At 36.6% G+C, this 19,787-nt stretch overlaps 1 protein-coding gene across 3 annotated transcripts in view; it reads right to left on the bottom strand.

Annotated features, from left to right (window-relative positions):
• Nucleotides 1-19,787, bottom strand: part of evlb (Enah/Vasp-like b) — a 67,707-nt gene that overhangs the window by 8,501 nt on the left and 39,419 nt on the right. For all 3 annotated transcript variants that reach the window (XM_030128075.1, XM_030128074.1, XM_030128073.1), the window contains exons 2-5: nt 15,782-15,950; nt 13,532-13,709; nt 4,834-4,900; nt 640-707 (exon numbers count right to left, since the gene is read on the bottom strand). In XM_030128075.1, coding sequence (XP_029983935.1) covers nt 640-707; nt 4,834-4,900; nt 13,532-13,709; nt 15,782-15,950 — 482 coding nt within the window. The remainder of the gene's footprint in view (nt 1-639; nt 708-4,833; nt 4,901-13,531; nt 13,710-15,781; nt 15,951-19,787) is intronic.

The following is a 19,787-nucleotide window of genomic DNA, read 5'->3' as shown; positions in this document are numbered from 1 at the left end:
GCATCCTACAGAATCTGATCAGCGATTGGTGATTACAGCTGTCAATCATGTATTTAACCCTCCTACCTCCTTCATTTGCACATCTGCTATCTATTTGCTCATAATATTGCATCCAAATTGTACAAACTGTTGTGTTTTTATACTTCTTTTTATATATTATGTACATAGTCTTGATGTACATATTCTTTAGTGTTTTTTATATTGATATTATTAATATTCTTTAGTGTTTTTATATTTTCATCTAGCCGAGAACTACCTGTAAGCAAAATTTTGTTATGTGCACATATTGACAATAAACACTCTTGAATCTTGAATGTACCTGTCTGAAAGCACTTGTACTTAAAAAAAAAAAAACCTTGCAACATGGCGTATATTTTCTACTGCCTGAAAACACAGAGGGGTGGATGCCATGTAGAGTCCATCTCAGAACACTTGAATTACAACATTCTGAAAAGTAAGTATGAAATATTTGTACAGTGACACTAAAAACTGCAGCTTTAATTGTTGAAAAAGAGGATGCATTGGAGTCTTCAAGGATTTCTTTTAAAATAATGCAGATATGTTTACGGCGTAATATGATTTTATGGGTAAATACTCAGTATAAACAGGTTCACTTCAGGGGTTGTGATTTGTGAGTACCTGAGTTGGAGGACCGTCGCTCCCGCTCCATGTGCGCCTGCATCTGCTGCTGCTGCTCCATCATCTGCCTACAGGGACAGGAAGGGAACCCAGATGGTCACTTAACATCAAACTGTCAAGCATGATAGCCTTTGTGTTTGTGTCACTTTTACAAGCCTACAGGAAGAGCGAGGAACAGCTCCTGTGATGCACAAGGAAACTTCAAACACTGGTGGTTTTTTTTCAACCTCTGCTTGGTCCCTTGTGGGAAATATTCAGGTCCTGCTCCACTCAAAAACACTCTTCACTGTAATCTTTGATTTTACTTTTACTGTGGAGGATGATCTATGTGTAGAGTTCGACGGTGACGATGGAGTACAGCAGGGGTCTCAAATTCATTTTCTTTCAGGGGCCACATTCAGCCCAATTTGATCTCAAGTGGGCCGGACCAGTAAAATAATAGCATAATAACCTATAAATAATGTCGTCTCCAAATTTTTGTCTTTGTTTTATTGCAAAAAACCCCATTAAATTATGAAAATGCTTACTTTTATAAACTATCCAAATAAAAATGACGTGAATAACCTGAAAAATCAGAAATTTCCTACAAAAATAAGTGCAGTTTTAACAATATTATGCCTCAACTACAACTACAAAGACACTAAACACTTAGCAACAGGCAGAAAATTGTTAAAATTGTGCTTAATTTTCTTTAGACATTTCAGGTTGTTCATATTTGTTCAGATTATTCACATTTTATTGTTACAGGACAGTTTGTAAACGTAAATATTTTCATAATTTAATGTTATTTTTTGCACTAAAAACAAGACAAAAATTTCAAGTTGTCATTATTTACAGACATAATGAAATACAATTTTTTTCACATAAAACCGAGAAGAAAATATGGAGTCATTTTTTGCAGGTTATTATGCTATTATTATTTTACTGTAGATCATATTGGTCTGTATGTGGAACCTGAACTAAAATGAGTTCCACAGCCTTGACTGTGGAATTTTGCACTTTGCAAATTCATCCCATGGGCCGGATTGGAACTTTTGGGGGGCTGCATTTGGCCCCCGGGCCGCATGTTTGAGACCCCTGGTGTACAGAATTTGTGATTTTGCAGCCAACCCTACCCTATTGTGCAACAGTTAGGGAAACTGGGTCCATTAGACTGAAATTAGGAAGGAAAACTGATTTAAGGGGAAGGAGGAAGCGACTAGAGCCCAGGAGATACACTTAACAAAAAAACAATATTTGCTCATTTAGGGATCCCAAATTTTCCAATGAAGATGGAAAACATGCCAAACCTTGATTTTAAGCTCAAGTGAGTATGCCTGTTAGAGGGGTACATCTGTGGAATAATCTGGAGCAAAACTTAAAAATGTCTCCTTCAATTTGTGCATTTAAAAGGATGTATAAATCCACTATAATAACAAAATATAAAACATTATCTGAATAAGTGAGTATCTAGTTATAACATAGAAGTATGCATAAAATAAGATATTATTGTAATTAATTAATTATCATGACAAGAAGATATTATCACATTGATTGATCATTGTATTGGAGTAAATATTTGAAGTACATATAAATATAGTTTATATTAAAAACGGTTGATTACGCAAATCTGTGTGTGAGGTGACTGAAAAAGTGTATGTGAATGGTTTGTATGGATGTTTTGTGTTATTGCAAAAATATACAGAAGAAAAGGTGTGTTAACAAAGCAAAGGAAGCAGATTTAATTTAATTATTAGTTTGTAAAAAGGGGTGGGAGTCAATAAGTTATACTTCTTCCCACTCCTTTTTGAGTGCAGAAAAATTTAGTTTGACCATTTTGTATGGTTCTTTGTTATCTGATGATTCTATGTGCTCGAAATAAAACTACACTACAACTACTACTATTAATGCTGGGTATTCACAGCCTTAGATCCTCGGGCAGACGGCTCCTGGCTGTTCCAAAGTCGAGGCTTAAATCGAAAGGTGACCGGGCCTTTTCCATCAGGGCCCCTCGACTTTGGAAAGGCCTGCCCGAGGAGATAAGGCTTGCGGAATCAGCGACATCTTTTAAATCACTTCTGAAAACACATTTTTACAGACTTGCTTTATGTGATGTCTGTCCCTTTTTAATTTTAATTTTTAAATTTGAATTTTATCCTGTTTGATTATTAATTTATATTCTCATACATGATGTTGTTTTATCTCATTTCTTCATTTTTGCATTGATTTGACAGCATCATGTTACGTTATCCCTGCCCTCTTTACTCCGATTCACTTAATTTATTCGAAGTGTCAGGTTTTTGCATTTGTTGGACACATCTCTGTTATTGTGTTGCTTTTGTTTTAGTGTTTTTACTTGCATATTGTATCCTGCTGTTGTGACCTCTGCTTTGTCTGTCAAAGCACTACGTAAACTTTGTTTTTAAAGGCGCTATATAAATAAAGCTATTATTATTATTATTATTATTATTATTATTATTATCATTATTATTGTTCAACCACGTTTGACCTCTTATCGTCTTATAACATGATGCAAAGGGATTTTAAGAGGTAAATGCTCCATATGATTACTAATTTGATGAAAACTTCGTCTTTTTGCTGTTCAGTTGTAACTTTAAACACATTTTGTCTCTATTTGTTACATACTGGAACTAATCTCTTCTGCAGGAAAGTGATGTAACATAGAGTAAAAAAGATTCTGGAATGTTAATGAAGGTCTCACAGAAAAAAAACCCTCTTTTCTCTCTCATCTTTTCGAGCTGTAATGACATGAAGGACATAACAGAACAAAGCAGTCATGGATTACAGCTAAGCTTTGCACATCAGGGCAACAAAAAAGCTATTTTTATCATTTTGTAGCTGTTGAGCATCATTCTGAATTTCACTAGCACGCTTCAGACGTAGTCGAGACTTCCAGCGATTGATTTGTGCCAAACTACATCTTAATTACAGCAGATGGGCTGCTGCTCCCCGTTGCTGTCATCATGTTGTAGACGGCTTTGATTTGAGTAGCTTGTAGTCATATTCTCCATCTCTACACATTTCAAAAAACGTTCTGATTTCCTGTACAGTTTCCTCTGTAACATTACAGCAGAAACATCTTTCCTCATCATCTGTCCAACCCGACATCACTCCCTCCTTCATCTTCATTCATCTCCTCTCTCCACCTTCTTCCACCGCCTCCCACTCCCGCCGACCATTCCTCATTTCCCCTCTTTTCCTCCCATCTCTGTCTTTGATGTGAGAAGCATATGTATGTCACGACTCAGGAGAGAGACAGAAGAGACAGCTCATGAGGAGGAAGTGGAATTTTCCAGCTGTGTTGGAGAGGAGAAGTGCTGAGCCAGCATCTTTCCTGATGTGACAGCAGCGAATGCCACAGGAGCAGAGCTGCTGAGCAATACTGCCTCGCCGCCGCTGGAGAGAGCTTGGGCAAATTAATTTACGTCTCCTGACACACAACCAGAACCCACATGCATAAGCACACAACCCCCCCACCCCCCCTTCACAATCACAGCTGTAATCCTTTGTGCCAGAGGTACAGTTTATCAGACATGGGATCAGATAGAGCCGTAACTCCCGTCATATTTGTTCTCTTAAGCCCTGGCATTTGGCATCGGATGAACCAGTAGGCAGAGCTGAAACAGGTTTAACAGCAGCAACAAAGGCCTAGTTGTGCCTACATCTGTCTCTGGTTGGAGATGAGTGAGGGGAAAAATGGAGAATACAGAAATACAGGGTGTTTGTCAGCCATGGAAACTGCCTCAAGAATCACTCTGAGAATTACTCAACCATGGCTTTGGATTCTTCAAGCTGAGGTTATGTTTCAGTTACAAAAAAACATTAAAAGCTCAGTCTTTGACAGTCGCTCATGTGGGTAGCTCTACTGACGAGAGAGTGAGAAAACAAAGGCAGGCTGTGGGCTCCTCTCAGTTGTTAGAATTCATTTTCACACTGTCTTCACTAACTAGCTTAATCCAGATCAATGCACCCGTCTGGACAGAGTTCACACAAAGTTCATCCGCTGGTTTTGTCCCGGAAAAATTATTAAAGCTGTTCTAAAATGCAAGAGGTCTCGATGGTAAACACTTCACAGACAGGCAGTAAATGTCACATCGCCGGTGGGAAACTCTAAATATATCTGTGACTCGTTTATCTGTGGAAAGTCACTCTGAATGACACGGTGACGCTGCCTTTCAGGTGGGAAAACGTTACCTCGCTCGCTGAACTTCAATCTCTTCTGAGGTTGGTCCATTTTGGACTTGGCGCTGGACAGCTGGACCTAAAGTTACAAATGAAAACACAGACAGAGACAGAGAGATGGAGACAGAGTGAGGTTGACCTCAATAATCTATTAAAAATCATTAGAATGTTAATTAAATTAGTACCAGTCAAGACAATTAATTACTAAACTAGGAGGAATTGAAAGCAGCAGATGATTATGTTCTTTCTCTTCTTTAATGAGTAATGTGCAATGAAAGGCATATTAATCCCTCACTCCAGATAAATGAACATTAATTGATCCATGCACTTGTGTTGTTATAAGAAACTCCACTTCTTGTGTCTTTTTATTCACACTCCTCTGTAGGGGATAAGAGTTTCACAGCTTTACTTCCAAAAAAATGCTGTCCGCTGTAAAGGACATTTCATAAAAAATTTTTAAAAAATGTATCTGAAAAAACTGTTGCATCATGCTTTTTCCAATCAAGACAATTATTTAAGGTAAAAACGCCAAAACATTTACTTTCCTGGGTTTGAGGAGGTTACAGATATACAACGGCAGATATCTCCTTTTGTCTTTTAATTCCCTTAAACTGAGGCAAAACACAGCGAAGTTGAACTCAGTTGTGAAAGGCTGCACACACCCATGAGTTAAGTTAAGAAATATAAAATAAATAAAGTGTTTGAGTGTGGTCTGGTGTGTGTTGCAGCTGCTCTTTCTAAGCCTTTAATTGGAAACAGAGACAATTCTGTCGGCTGCGGTCGCCGAGCGGGTGATGACACAATGCAGCTTCTGTAACATCTGCTCTTGGGGTCAAAGGGAGGGGAGGCTCGGTATTTTATTGAACGTTACTGTAGAATTTAACTGGATAAAGAATATGATGAATGATCCGCCCTGTCTTTGTGCGTGAAATGACCTACAATGTGTCTGTGTAGTGTTCTACTCCTCATCTTTTTCTTGTCTTTCTAACATGATGTGGGCTATAAGACAGTTGAGACGTAATCCATTTAACTCCATATGTCAATGGAGCAACAGTTAGGAAATGTAATTAACCCATAAAGACCCACTGCTACTTTTGTGGCAGTTCCTAAATGATTTTTTTTAAATATATTTAACCTTTCTTAAGTGATTTATCACCATTTATTGAAATATTATCTACTTTTACTATAATCTGACAACTTCTGGTTTCATGCATGTGGTTCAGCCCAAGACTATTAACCCTTAAAGACCCATAATATCATACTCTGCATTTTGTTTTGTTTTTTCAGTGAAAATCCTGTGTTTTCATATATTTAATTCACTGATCATGTAGATGTTCATAAAATCTCACATTAAAGTTGAGGGTTATTATATCAGAAACAGAGAAAACTGAAAAAAAAAGTGACCTTTTCAGTAAAATATATCATTAACGCAACATAAATCAAGTGTGTCCATCCACTGTCACTTGTCAAACTCCATGGGTTGTACTGATGGATCAATGTTGTAGAAGACGACGGTGTTTCCACGTTCACTATGGAGCCTCTGAACGTCCAAATGGGTCATATCTGATGACAAAAACTGCATTTTACACCAATTATTTACATGTATTGATAGAATTAGTAGATCAACAGGTATTAAACATTAACACCAGTAGACAGTTTTGGTCACTGGTGGATGTTTGGGTCTTTATGGGTTAATTTTAGACCTGATAAGTTGAGGAAAAGGGGACCCCAAATTAAGAATTATTAAAAAATCAAGAGTGGATGCATGTGACTTTTCAAAGAAACTTTTCTCACCACTGAACTCAAAAGGGAACTTATTCATCTCCTCACAATGGTATTATAACACAGAATAGAATAGAATAGAATAGAATAGAATAGAATAGAATAGAATAGAATAGAATAGAATAGAATAGAATAGAATAGAATAGAATAGAATAGAATTAACAAGAGTCTGGACCTGCTCTAAATGTAAAAGTGTCATGAGATAACTTTTGATACAAGTTGGCACCATATAAATAAAATTTGATTTGAACAAAACAGATTACAGTATGACAGAATAGAATATCTTTACTGTCATTGTAACAATTACAATGATATTAAACGTGCCATCCAATCTGTGTATCGTATGAAACAGACTATAAAAATGCAAATAAAGCTAAAATAAACAGATAAAAAAAACAAGCAGAAACCCATCCCTCCACACAAACATACATTCTGTAATTGCACTGATCCCTTCAAAACAAATTGTACATCAGATGAGTTAAGTAGGGTCACACATTTGTCTTAAAAGTGTAACTAATAACTTGTTCAGATTCTTCCACGTTAAAGGCTGATTTAAAATGAGTTTCTTTACAAAACAAAACTTCATATAGTCATGTTCACTAAACTTTTGGGCTGACCTTCTGTCTAATGAAAGGAGTTCTTCATGTCACAGTTTTACAGCTCTCCACAGTCAGGTCTTTTTTAGGGTCAGTGCTCTCTGATGACACTCTCCACTGTTCTGCACATCTCTAATGGAAGTGTGTGTCCGGGCCTGCCGACGGTGCTAATGGCTGCCATTGATCAAGTAACAGGAACCCAAAAATAACACAGGACTACAAAAGACCTGACTCATGCCTTACATTAGATACCTTGACACACACGCACACACTGTTTGGCCACAAACAGGCAACCAAATGACGTCTATTCCCTGAACACACCAGACTGCAAATAATATATTCATTATCAGGTAATCTGCTGTATTACACTGCATATTCACCGACTAAAGTGGACAAAAACACGCAAAGGTCTTCAGAAATCATACAAAAAAATAGTCTGCAGAGCTCAAAACCAAACCCTTACACTTAATCTTTTTAACTGGTTGAAAACTTAACAATTTAACAGCAAAAATACTAAAACAAGAGTCATTTTCTGTCTCAAAGCCATTAAGCAATGGATTATGTACAGCAAAATAAAGCCCAACGGGAGCCTGATGGAGTTTATTAAAAACAAACCCACAGAAGAAATGAATTTGACAAAAAAACAACAACAAACAAACATGTAGACAAGACAACAATGCAAACCAAATACCAAACAACCTAAGGTATTGCTCTAATACTCAAGATTAATTAAATATTGCGACTAACCTAAAGGATGACAAACTTATCATCATTATAAGAAATAGACCCTGACCCTGACTGGAGGCATGGATTACATGTAAAACAAAGGAAAGGAAAAAATGAAGCAGCTATAGTAAAAACAGAATATATAACATAAAGAGAAAGTAAAACACATAACAGTCTATTTACATATTCACAGAGAAGTGGGAAGAAGTAATCAATAAGTTGACAAAAAAGACGCCTTGAACAATGAATCACCAGTGTACATATGATAATGTCGATATATGAGCAACTGTCAGCTTTAACAAGAATAATGACATTTTTATTTTAGGAAGTAATGGATCAAGTTCAATCCTCAGACAGGACTTTATAATGTCAGGCCAGTTATATAAGCGTTTTATATATTTAAAAAAAGCAATACTTTGACAAAACTATTGATTTACTGACTTGAAAATGATCTTTAGAGTGTCTGATCAGAGTCGTTTCCATAGTAACGGTCTGTTATTCATGGATGCCATCTGGTATGTAGAAATAATAGACTATCTGTCATTTACTGATTAGGACTGAATATTCGATAGCAGCATTCTTCTAAAACAGCAGTTGAGTAACGTTCAGGTGATTCCAAAACTTTGATCAGAGTAATAACAGGTCGACTGTTTGGTGTTAATGCAGGATAGAAGACAGTGGTGTCGGCTATGAAGTTATAACATCAGCTGATCCATCAGTGAATCGCTAACTTCGATTGGACTTAGTATAAAAGCACAAACGTCATGCAGAAGTGGAAGCACACACACAGACGCACACCAAACTGGACTACCTACATGACATGGTGAAGAAGAGGAACCGGTTGTAGCAGATACAGAGGCACTGACAGACCCACTCCCTGCTGACCATCGCTCACCTTCATCTACCTCTCCTCCTCCTCCATCATCCATCTCTCTCTCTATTCTCTCTCTCCTCACCTGCTTTTCCCTCCTCCTCCTCCTCCTCTTCATCCCCCTCTTCCCCCAGGTCACAGTATCATCTGTCATCTTCTTGTAACCCACACCTCCAGGCAGCAGCAGCACAGCGAGCATCTCATGGTTAATGTTTCAAAAGGTCAGCGTTGTCTGTAAGCAGCGCAGCCTCACGCCACTCAACACATAAATATCACAGCCCAGACTCATTTGGAAAAGTGGAAATGTCACACAAAAACTGGATGCGTTGCAACAGCACTTGTGCATAGAAACAATGCGCATTTTGAATTACTCCTCCAAATTGAAAGCACAAACACAAAGGACAAAAGGTCAGGTTTTTTGACCTCCTCGCCACTAGAGGGGGTAAATACACCTGTTTAAAATGCAATGATTTTAATATTTGATTTACAAGATGTGAATGTGTCTTATATAATCATCTGGTGCACTCGAATGTGCTAGAATCAGATCCTTTGGGATGAAAATAGGGAACACTGCAATGGCATAGATGGATGTGTGTCCTCTGTTTTTCTGCATTATTCACACTTACACACACAGATTCACATAAAAGCTGATCTTTGTGTGTTTCCTTCCACATGTGAGTTGTGATATTAAAACCCACATACACACATATGTTATGATGAGGCAGTTTGTTTTGGGTTATCGGTCTCTGTGTCGAGCGTGTGTTCCCCTTCTTTTGTGCATTGGTGTGTTTGGCCGCTGTCACTCGAGCCTCTTTGTTTCTTCGTCCCGTGTTATTAAGCAGATGAAAAGATCTGCTCTCTAGCACAGGGCTCATGGGAGATCTTCTCAATGACTCACTCTAATTAAGAGGCTGGAGGGGACTGCAGGGGGAGACACACTGCTACTGCTGCTGCTGCGATGGCTGTCGGACTAATGACAAGCTGAGATACTTTAGTTTCTCATTCTGTCTCCTCTCATTCTGCCTCTAATGGGGTAAAATTGCCTGTTTTGTGTGTATACTTTTTACAGCGTGGCATTTAAACAGAGCCTGTTCTTCTCCACTGCACCTTCATTGTCATTACTAGGCTAAACACAGGAGGAATTAATAACATTAACAAGGCACAGTTCCACTAATATATCCCAGCATCAGCAACACAGGGTAGATATAATTACTGTTATCAGCTACAACCAGTGATGTGTCAAAATGTTGGCTTGATCTGAAAAGCAAATCTACTGATGATGGAAATTAGACTCACACACACATTTCACACGAAGAAAGTGGGAAAACATAGTCAAACAAAATGCGAAAGGACACAATTAACTTATGTAATGAGTTCGTAATTAAAATGACTGCATTATGTTGCAGGTACTGACTGTTTTTACTAAAAGATTTGTTAATGCAACTGTAAACTGGTAAAAATTTCCAAAAGATTTTAAATTTATGTCATATTAGATTAGGTTATATTATGTTATATTATATTATATTATATTATATTAGATTAGATTAGATTAGATTAGATTAGATTAGATTAGATTAGATTAGATTAGATTAGAAGAGAGTAGACCACATCAGTCCAGTTCTGAGGTCTCTACACTGGCTCCCTGTCTCTCAGAGAATAGACTTCAAAATTCTCTTACTAGCATATAAAGAATGGTTTAGAATGGTTTGAATGGTTTAGGCCCAAAATCCATCAGAGACCTTCTAGTCCAGTATGAACCATCCAGACCACTCAGGTCATCTGGTGCAGGTCTGCTCTGTGTTCCCAAAGTCAGAACTAAACATGGAGAATCAGCGTTCAGTTTCTATGCTCCATATATCTGGAACAAACTACCAGAAAATATCAGGTCTGCTGAGAGTCTGAGTTCTTTTAAGTCAAGGTTAAAGACTCACCTGTTCACTGCTGCCTTTGACTAAAAGGCTTTTGACTTTTTAAATTTTATATTCTCTTTGAAACTCTGCACTGCAACTCTTACTTTAATATGTGTGTTTTTATTTTTATTTTATTCTATTTTTTTTTTTTTTTTGATTTTGTGTTGTTTTCTTACTTGCTGTTTTTAATCACCTTTTACATGTTTCTTTTATAATGTTTTAAATGTGTTTCTTTTTGTTTCTTTTATTTCAATGTCCTGTGTGAAGCACCTTGAATTGCCTTGTTGCTGAAATGTGCTATACAAATAAACTTGCCTTGCCTTGCCTAGATTAGATTAGATTAGATTAGACTTTACTGAAATTCACTGGTCAAGGCAGAGAAAATAAAGTGCAAGAAAAAAATATGCATGCACTAATACTTAACAAAGATTCCAAAAGAAAATGTAGCAACTTCATGTATTGTGTCTGAGTAATTTTTAAGGCCTTTAGTGCCAGATTTAAGGATTAATGATCAATTTGAAGGATAATTAAGACTTTAATTCAAGACAATATAAAAAACTTGAAGGATCTACAAATGTTCTGTATATTGAACGTTTTTTATTATTTTTTATCACTCTTGTGTGTTCTATTGCAGCTATTTCACTTGGTTTAATGGAATGTGAGTTATTGGCTCAGTGACAACAGGCATGTCCCCTGTCTCATCCAAAAGCAGGGACATTAGGTTGGTTATGATGAGAGGACATTCTACTGCCACTTTTCTCTAATTATCACACATGGTTTACTATCTGATGATGATGAGAACATCAGCTGCTTTATTTATCATTTCCACTCCATTGAAAAGGGTTCCCCCACTTGCGCTGCTATGTAATAAGCTGCACTCAAGCTCAATAAAATGTAGTACTCTACCTGAAAACGATGAGAGAATAACCCTCATGCAACAGCTACTTCTACTAGTATCGCTATTACACAGAGAAAAGTACATATAACCATTAGTATAAGATCACTGTGCTTTTAGTTATTTTGTTTTTATTACATGCCACGTGTTATTTCCTTTTAGCACAGGTACAACATGTTGTAAACTGTATTATCTGCATTTATATTCTCGTTAATAACTACTAAATATTGTACATAGTACTCTCTTTTAGAACTATTATGGCTCATCATGTAACTTGTTTTTCTTTGTTTTGTTTTTACTGTTCAATCTGCCTGTTACACTGTCTCTCCTCCACAGAGAAAAGTAGCAAGTCAGCTAGTGGACACCTAGGTAAGAGAAAATGTCCATGGAACAGGTCGATGGAGCTGGTGGACCTCTCACGGTTTAAACAAACGATCGTCGATAGCTGACAGCCACTTAGAACTTTTTGATCTGACATGTGCAGACATGCATGGGCAGGCGACAATTTACAGTCAAAAGAAAAAGAGGTGTGGCCATAACTAAAACTTGCTAATTTAACCTTGATCAAGATTTTTTTCCTGAGTGATTTTATTCCTCTTTAGGCATTAAAAAAACAATGCGATAGAATTTTTTTTTTTTTTTTATGAAACTATGTTTCATGGAATTGCTAAGCTGGACACCATGCGTTTAATATTTGAAGCAAAGAAACATGTATTTACTCATATACAGTGTGAAAACTCTGAAATAAAAACATTTTAATGCGGCTAATCTGATGTTTTCTCACATTTTAATATACTCTAATACTCGTCACTACTCACTTCATGGACATATTATGCAAAAAAACACAACTTTTTGTTGTTAATTATAGTCTAATAACAGTAACGAGCTATTGATTTACACTCAAACATGTTAGATCAGGTTTATCAAGAACAGCAAAGTTACAGTAATGTTATCAGTTGTAGTGTTTGTGATGATGCATAAGCATCCAATGTGTTGGCTGATATGAAACTAAAACAACAAAATTCATGAATACACGAGAAAACAGCAGTAGAACAGCTGTCCACTGTAGCGACCACTATGCATGAAAGGGTTAAATCCATTTAACTTAAATTTATTCACACATTCGACTACATCTATAAATGAGTTAACTATACTTAATATTTTCTAGTAATGTCATCAAACTTAGATTTGTAAGTGCATTCTAATATTTTTTCACAAGTACATTTGACATCCAGGCTTACTTTGCGGATCAGTGTAAATGAAAACTGCTTCTCAATTGACCAACCTGGTTAAATAAAGGTTAAATAAATATATAAACACACTAGTCATGTTAGTCCACAGGGTAAATGTTACATTACGTTATGATCTTCTCAAAAGTACAAACCTTTTACTAACAGACCATGATGTCACGTCACAGTCTGCAAACGCCCACTCCATCAAAGCCCCATTAGACTTTTATTACTGCCCCGACGAAAAATCTATTTATTTCGTCATTAAATCAACTCAACCAGATGTTGCATATGGAGGAGGCAGATAAGCACTGTCAGCCATGTGTAAAACAAGCTGTGTAACTGAGCAGCAGCAGAATTAAATTACTGGAAGTCCATCAGTTGTTTCCTGTTGCATTTTCACTTTCGGAGACTATTATTATGTAATATTTTAATAATGGGTTACATTAAAACTGCTGTGGCTGAGCTGTATCCTCTAAAGCTTCTATTTCAGTTATGTTTCCGTTCTTTGTTGTAATCACAGAGGCTCCTCGCTGCAAAATGCCCTTTAATGGGATGATGACATGAGTTAATCTGCTGACATAATGATTTCTGAAGCAATATGAGGTCACAAGTGACTGATGGGAGTGGAGCAGAGGGTCAAGAAAGCAGCAGGAAATCAAAAACCATCGACCTAAAATGTGGGCGCGATGAAAACGCACCTCCATCCTGAGCGCTGAGGACGTTGAGGGCAAAAAGCATGGCGTTGGAGAAGGTGGTGGCCTCCTCTTTGCTGGCGAAGTTGAGGCCGTAGACCTGCCGGGCATCCCGCCACTGGTGGAAGGTGGGCGTGGCCTGGTTATACTTGAGACCCTTCACTATGGAGTAGTTAATAACCACCTGAGGCAGACAGAGAGGTGAGGAGTCAAAAAGAGGAGCTGTAGATACTGAAAAAGTATGTTTCATTTTGTATGACAGTGAAAATGTACGCTTAATAGCCCTGTATGCTGAAAGATGTATATCGTCGCTGTCGGGTGGAAACCTCTTATGTCCAAAAGGCTTGTTTTTCAGGCAACTGGAAAAACACTATATATTTTAAATAAATGAATGAATGTAGTCATGAGCCATTTTCAACACTTTTTATTCTTTTTTTATTTATTTATTATTTTTACAGTTTTTAATTGTACAAGTGTTTTTATGTCTTTTTAATCGAATCTTGTATTTTATTCTGTCATTTTGCTTTTTTATTCTTCTGTATGATACTGTGTTTAACTGTACAGCTGTTTTTTTTTTTTTTTTAATCTTTTTAATCTATTCTTGTATTTTATTCTATAATTTTGCTTTTTAATTATTCTGTACAATACTGTTTTTAATTGTACAGCTGTTTCATGTTTTTAGTTTATTCTTGTATTTTATTCTTTTATTTTGATTTTTATTTATTCTTCTGTACAGCACTTTGGTCCACTGTGGTTGTTTTAAGGTGCTTTACAAAAGAAGTAGAGAGAGAGAGCTTAATTGTTAATCTTTCCTTGTAAGTCGCTTTGGAAAAAAGCGTCTACCAAATGCATAAATGTAATGGTTAAATATTTCTAAAACCATCAGGTCAAAGTGAAGACTGACCAATGAATCATTTTATGACCAAAAAAAAAAAGACCAAAAATGGACTTAAGAGGTTTCCGCCAACAACAACAATATGTCCCTTTAGAATCATGGGAATGCATGCGCCACTCAAACTCTTTTATAAGAAAAAAATATATCAATTTATGTCTCAAGGACAGTATGACAGTCAGGATTCTCTTTAAATATTCAGTGACATATTTCAACAATTGAGTCAAAAATAAGTCCTGTTCAGTATTCTTTGACTGTTATTTTTAAATTTTTGGAAAACTTTCAGACATTTGAGAAGCGTCTGTGCTCCAGTAGATAAATTAAGCAATATTTGTACATGTGGAGATTCCAAAGACAAGAGAAAAGATGATAATTTAACATGTTTTAAAGACATTTTGAACTAATTTGCTGAAATATCTCTTATTATTCCTTGTATTGGTTTATGTCCGAAGGAGGTTTTAAGTGGCTGGTGGTTTGACTGCACTTCAAATGACATATTACAGCAGGAAGACAAAAAAATGTAATCTCACTTTTGTTTTTAATTATGTTATGGACAACTGTACTAATGAGTCAAAAATACTGTTAATTAAAAAAAAAAAAAAACTTTATTAAAACTAAATGTCACACATGACTGAAGAAACACAATTAATTTATTACAACAAGCAAAAGAGTTGCATTTTCAGTTTTTTTAAGCAAGATCAATCATATGGATTTTTCAGTCTAGGTGGAAAGCAATACTTCTATTAATCGAATTAATGTGATATATTGATATGTACACTGTTGCTCATAAACTTAGAATAATTTAGTTTCCAGACATATTCCTCTTTTTATTCCTATCAGTAATCACCTTTGATCAATGTAATCATTACATACCGAGTCCTAGTTAGACTTTATCTGTCAAGAATAAATCTCATCGTCATGTCACAACCGCTTCATGAGAAGAGGTAAAAATATTTCATTCCAACTTTATGGGTAACAGTGTATTTTTAGTCAATTTATGTGAACATTCTGGTTCTGCTATTTATTGCTGGTGTGTGTGCGTTCAAGCTTGATTTTTTTAACCATATGATATTTTATTCTGTGTATCACATATAATGTCACACACATATTTCAGAGAGCTGAGACTGATATGACTGACAGATGGAGAAAAAAAAGTCTCAAATTCAGTTAAAGTACAAAAACTGAGACTCTGGGGCTCCTTCTCCTGATTTGCATGTTACTTCAAACGAAAATCTGAGTTACAATCCATAAATAGCCTGAATGTTCCGCATGCTGCAATCCTCCTTCAGAACAACGAAATCTCTCCGTGATGACTCAAGATGAACTTCCTACATGAGCTATGAGCAGCGCCAGGCCGTCCTTACCTGCTGGTCCTGCAGTTTGACGCCCACCACTCTGAAGGTGTTGTTGGCAGTGTTGTGGTAGATGTTGATCCTGCTGAATCCCTGCTGTCCGGGCTTGATGGGCACCCACTTCTTACTGGTGTCATCGTAGACCATGACCGAGGCCCTCGCCTGGCAGATACTCTGCTCACTGAGACAGTAAAAGAAGGACAAAGACAAAAGAAAACAAGAATTTAACAAGTGCAGACTATGTAGTATTCATTATTCTATCAAAATAAACCAGTGTTCATTCAGGAAACAAGTGATTCAAGCTGAAACCCATTCTCATGTTCTGATTTTTTACATAATAAATGAGTAAAAGTCCACAGAACACTAACTTAACGGTTGCTCACTTCATTTTAGCCGCCTTCATCCTTTTTTGTAGTTGCTCTTGTGGATAAATATTGTTGGTTTTCCTGTGATTTTTATGAATGAGGTCACATTCTTTAATTGGCTTAAGGTAAAAAAAATGTTCATAATCTGAATATATGCACGGATAGATGTCTTGTAATGAAACTTAAATCTGAGATAAATGAGGGTATATGAAGGGTTAAGAGATGACAAGGTGGAAGACTGATCAGAAGACGTGAATTATGAGGAAATTAATAAAAATAGAAAGAATAAAAAAGAACAGAAATCACAAAGCAAAGAAAAATAAACCCCTTTCAGAAAATTTTGTTGTAATTAAAAGGTCAGAATCTCTTAATAATGACAAAAATATGGCCAAAAAATGAAGAAAAAACACTTAAACCCAATACTAAGCTCTGTTCTTTATTTGCGAGTAACACAATTCAGCATCGATTCAGACTCACTGGGTTATGTGACACTGAAGCTGTTGAAAAAATGCTGAATGCTTTTTTTTTTTCTCCAGCAAACATACTGATGTAATATAGAGGACGCACTAAAATCCAATAAAAGAATCCAAAACCCAGTCATAAAATAAAAATCCATACCAAATGTTATTACACTGGATAAATAAACTGCACCTCTGTTTATTGGATTTTAAAGCTCTTTTAGTGTTGTATTAATATTTCTATGGGATGAAATCAGCATTTTTTTTTCAATATATTCCATGTTGTGGGGATATTTTTGTCAAAATTACAACATCTTAATGTTAAAATTACAAGATTATGATCATCTAACTATGAAATTTTGTCTTTTTCTAATCCAATGTGTAGATTCTGTGTGATGTGAGAGTTACAGAGCAGAGAATACATAGGAACCCTTATTTTTTTGTGTTTCTTTTTTGTGAAATTGCAGTGAAATCAAGTGCAGTGTGTTTGTCTGAAGATGTTACTGTAAGTGAGATAATTACTGTGAACACGACATCAACTCTGTTTTCTAATTCCATGTTACACTAATAGTCTAATCCAAATGTAATCAAGCGCTTGTCCGGCATCTGTTGACGTCCTTAAGGAGAGCTGATCCTAATGTGTGTGTGTGTGTGTGTGTGTGTGTGTGTGTATGTGTGTGGCCTCCAGTGTTGTGTCTGCACACTTCCACAACTCAGTGCATTCATTTCAGTACAATAAACATCCCTCTATTCACGGATCCTATATAATAATAAACACTATATACACATACGTAAACTGTAAATACCCGCGCCCATTCCATGACCTTTTCTATACGTTTCACTGACAAAAGCAGGTGCTGTAGAACTGCAGAGTAAAGGGAAAATAGAGGATGAAGGTGGAAAAATAACAAGATAAAGCGAGAGGAACAGAGAATACAATTTTGACTTGCAAATGAGATTAACAAGAAGAGTCCCATCTGTGTCTTTGCCTCCTTGCCAAGCTAAAATTAGTGGAACGACCCCTGAGGCTGAAGGAAAGAGCTGCGTCAGAGAAGACAGCAGGAAAAAAATAGGGAGAAACGGGGAAAAGTCTTGGCTTGTAGGGTAGCTACTTTGACTCTTTTCACCAGAATTGGATGATGTTAATGCGTTGAAATTTTTGAGTTGTGTCTGTCATCAGTTTATGCGGAAATATCACTCAGTTCTAGGACACAAAAGACTGAAAAAAAAAAAAGCCTTAAAATCATCCCTAACTGAGACTAATGGGACTCACTAGAGTTATTCACACATACAACCAAGCATTTCCATGTTCAACGCTCATGTTCAGCCAGGGTTCCTTCAAATAATACATCAACAAAAGAAAAAAAAAGCTCCTCATCTCACCCCTGCTGCATGCATTTTAAGCTGCTGGTATAAATACCTTCATCCTAGGTCGCGTCTTACGCTCAACATCATGCATTAGCGGCTTTAATGCGCAACCACTTGAAATCAGCCAGGGCAGACCCGGCAGAACCAGCAGGGCAACGATGTGTTTAATTTATTTTCTTTAACTCGTCGTGCCTGTTAATTTTTAAAAAGGACTTCTTGGCAACTAGCTGAAAATGGCATCGAAGGCCCAGAAGCATGAATAAATGAGGTTCTAGAGCTAAAAGAGACTCGAGCAGGAAAAAAAAAAAAGGATGGGGAAGGAGATGGAGGGTGGAGAGAAAAGAGGAGGGAGGACTGTGAAGGAGCTGAGGCAACAAGAAAACAAGTTCTTCTGACTGACAGTTATAGGACACACATGCAAATATAGGCACAAATATGGGAAAGTAGCGCTCCGTGCCACACCCACTGAAAAATTAACAATTGCTCTGTAGGACATGAATAAATCAGACACTTCTGGATTCACCTTGACAGGACAGACTCATGTGCAGCAGTGCCATCCTCCTTGGTCTGTTCATGACCAATCTGGGCTCTGAACTGACTAATACACACACAGAAATCTCAGAGAGGAAGTCTTATCTTTAGGTTTGTGATGTATTTACTTGGAAATGAGAAGACAACTATGGCTAGGCTCACCTGACAGGTATAATTATCCCAAATGTGATGTTTTTACTCATATGTGACTTTTTAATGCTAGTGTGAACAGCCCATATCACATTGTCACCTTCCTAAAATAATTGTAAAAAAAAAAAATAAAGTCTTTTTTTTTAAAATACTTTTTTGCCTAAATCATCTCCATATGATGCTGGCCACCTTTAACCCCTAAAGACCCAGCGCTACTTTTGTGGCAGTTCCCAAATGAGTTTTTCTCTCTATTTAACCTTTCTTAAGTGATTTATCACCATTTATTACAATATTATCTCCTGAATTTTGCATTTTTTTCCATGAAAATTAGGTATTTTTCCTATATTTAATTTACTGATCATGTAGATGTTCATAAAATCTCACATTAAAGTTGAGGGTTATTATATCAGAAACAGAGAAAACTGCAGAAAAAGTGACTTTTTCAACAAAATATATCATTAACTAAACATAATCCAAGTGTTTCCATCCACTGTCATTGATCCAACTCCATGGGTTTTACTGGTGAGTCAATGCTGTAGAAGATGACGGTGTTTCCGCGTCAACTATGAAGCCTCTGGATGTCCAAATGGGTCATATCTGATGACCATGAAAAGATGACAAATTGCATTTTACATCAATTATTTGCATGTATTAGTAGCTTTAGTGGATCAACAGGTATTAAACATTTCAGGTCAGAAGATGATTTTGGTTGCAGTGGTTGTTTGGGTCTTTAAGGGTTAATATATTCTCAGCTGAACAGATCATGTGATTCTACCCTGTAAAATAATTGCATATGTCAAAAGTGTGACTTAGGCCTGGTTATGTTTTTTGTGTCCTGAAAAATCTGAAAAAAAAGACAATTTTCTTAGGAAGGTGACGACATGTAACCTGAGCTTCTCAGTTCTGATCCAGATCACCTCCATTACATATCCATCCATCCATTTTATAAACCATTTAGTACTCATAAGGGTCTCGGGGGTGCCAGAATATATCCCAACTACCACTAGGGTGAAAGCGGGGTACAACCTTGGACGTGTCCCCAGTTCATCGCAGGGCTGACATACACAGACGGACAAAGATTCACACTCACATTCACACCTATGGGTGTTATTTAATCTATTACCCTTTATCAGCCAAGTGACTATT

The sequence above is a fragment of the Sphaeramia orbicularis genome, chromosome 24, assembly GCF_902148855.1.
Source record: "Sphaeramia orbicularis chromosome 24, fSphaOr1.1, whole genome shotgun sequence".
NCBI lineage: Eukaryota > Metazoa > Chordata > Actinopteri > Kurtiformes > Apogonidae > Sphaeramia > Sphaeramia orbicularis.
The sequence above is the reverse complement of the archived record's forward strand: the minus strand, read 5'-3'. Positions and strand labels throughout refer to the sequence as shown.